Source organism: Lepidothrix coronata, unplaced genomic scaffold, assembly GCF_001604755.1.
Source record: "Lepidothrix coronata isolate B3197 unplaced genomic scaffold, Lepidothrix_coronata-1.0 Scaffold179, whole genome shotgun sequence".
NCBI classification, from domain to species: Eukaryota; Metazoa; Chordata; class Aves; order Passeriformes; family Pipridae; genus Lepidothrix; species Lepidothrix coronata.
The window spans coordinates 49030-50841 of NW_016690359.1; the positions used below are offsets into that span (position 1 = coordinate 49030).

The following is a 1812-nucleotide window of genomic DNA, read 5'->3' on the forward strand; positions in this document are numbered from 1 at the left end:
TTCCCAATATCCCACCTGCCCCTCCCCTGGCCCAGCTGGAGGCCGTTCCCTCTCCTCCTGTCCCTTGTTCCCTGGGAATTGGGGACCCCCACCTCCTGAAACTTCCTTCCAGGGAATTGTGGAGAGCTGGGACAGTGCCAGGATGGCACAGAATCCTTAGGGATGGTTAAGGTTGGAAAATCCCTCCAGGATCACGGAGTCCAACCACCCCCAGCACTGCCAAGGCCACCCCGACCCGTGTCCCCAAGGGCCACATCCACAGGGATCTGAAATCCCTCCGGGAATGGCGACTCCAGCCCTGCCCTGGGCAGCCCATTCCAATGCCTGACAGCCCTTTCCATGTGGGAATTGTTCCCAATATCCCACCTGCCCCTCCCCTGGCCCAGCTGGAGGCCGTTCCCTCTCCTCCTGTCCCTTGTTCCCTGGGAATTGGGGACCCCCACCTCCTGAAACTTCCTTCCAGGGAATTGTGGAGAGCTGGGACAGTGCCAGGATGGCACAGAATCCTTTAGGGATGGTTAAGGTTGGAAAATCCCTCCGGGATTACGGAGTCCAACCACCCCCAGCACTGCCAAGGCCACCCCGACCCGTGTCCCCAAGGGCCACATCCACAGGGATTTCAAATCCCTCCGGGAATGGCAACTTCAGCCCTGCCCTGGGCAGCCCATTCCAATGCCTGACAGCCCTTTCCATGCAGGAATTGTTCCCAATATCCCACCTGCCCCTCCCCTGGCCCAGCTGGAGGCCGTTCCCTCTCCTTCTATCCCTTGTTCCCTGGGAGCAGAGCCCGACCTCCCCTTGGCTCCCCCCTCTTTTCAGGGAGTTGTGGGGTGGGAAAAGCTCCTTCCTGATCCCTCTTTTCTCTGGGATGAGCCCCCCCCAGCTCCCTCAGCCGCTCCTGCTGCTCCAGCCCCTTCCCCAGCTCCCTTCCCTTCCCTCCAGCCCCTCCAGCCGGGCCTGGGACATCCCTGGCGTCGCCCCGGGGGTGATCCCGATCCCGGCAGCCATCCCAGGGGATGGGGAGCCCCGGCAGGAGTCCCGACCCGCGGGGTGGGGGGAGCGAGGGGGGCACCACCCGGTCAACTCCTTTTTTTAGAGGCCGTTTCATTCCCGAGGAGTCAGAGGCACCCGGCGGGATAAAAATAACCCCCGGGAGCCGTGGGAAATGCGCTCGTCCCGCGGGGCCCGGCTGTGCCCGACGGGGAGGGGGAAAAACAGGGATAAACCACCGCCAGCCGGGAGAGCAGAGGTGCAAAGTTTTCGCTTTGCCGGGTCTTTTAAGAGGGTGGTGAAATAATTAAACCCGTTGTGGGGTCGTCCAGCCTGGCCTGTGCCCCGGGTTGAAAGGGGGGGGTTCGTTCGACTCGTGTCCCCCTTCCCCGCAGCCTCCCGGGCATCCTGCGATCCCTGGAAGGAGAGCGGGGACGTCTCGGACAGCGGGAGCAGCACCACGAGCGGGCACTGGAGCGGGGCCAGCGACATCTCGACGCCCTCGCCCCCGCACCCCGCCGGCAGCCCCAAATACTCGGGCGAGGCCCTGAGCTCCCCCCGGGCCGACGACGGCTTCGAGACCGACTCCGACCCCTTTCTCCCGGAGGAACCCGCCCCCCGCAAGAGGAAGGTGCGTGGGGGGGCCGGGGGAGGAGGAATGAGAGACCCCCCCTCCGGCAGCTCCAGGCTGGGCACAGAGGGGCTGGAGAGCAGCCAGGCAGGAGGGGAGCTGGGAGTGGGGATGGATGGGAAGCTGAACGGGAGCCAGAGTGTGCCCAGGGGGACGAGAGGGCCGATGGATCCTGGCCTGGATCGGGATCA

At 64.7% G+C, this 1812-nt stretch overlaps 1 protein-coding gene across 1 annotated transcript in view; it reads left to right on the plus strand.

The window, feature by feature from the left end:
* The window catches only part of ZNF395 (zinc finger protein 395), a 15546-nt gene that overhangs the window by 3873 nt on the left and 9861 nt on the right, over window positions 1-1812 (plus strand). Inside the window, exon 3 of the mRNA XM_017830442.1 lies at window positions 1386-1621. Within this exon, the coding sequence (XP_017685931.1) occupies window positions 1386-1621 (236 nt within the window). The remainder of the gene's footprint in view (window positions 1-1385; window positions 1622-1812) is intronic.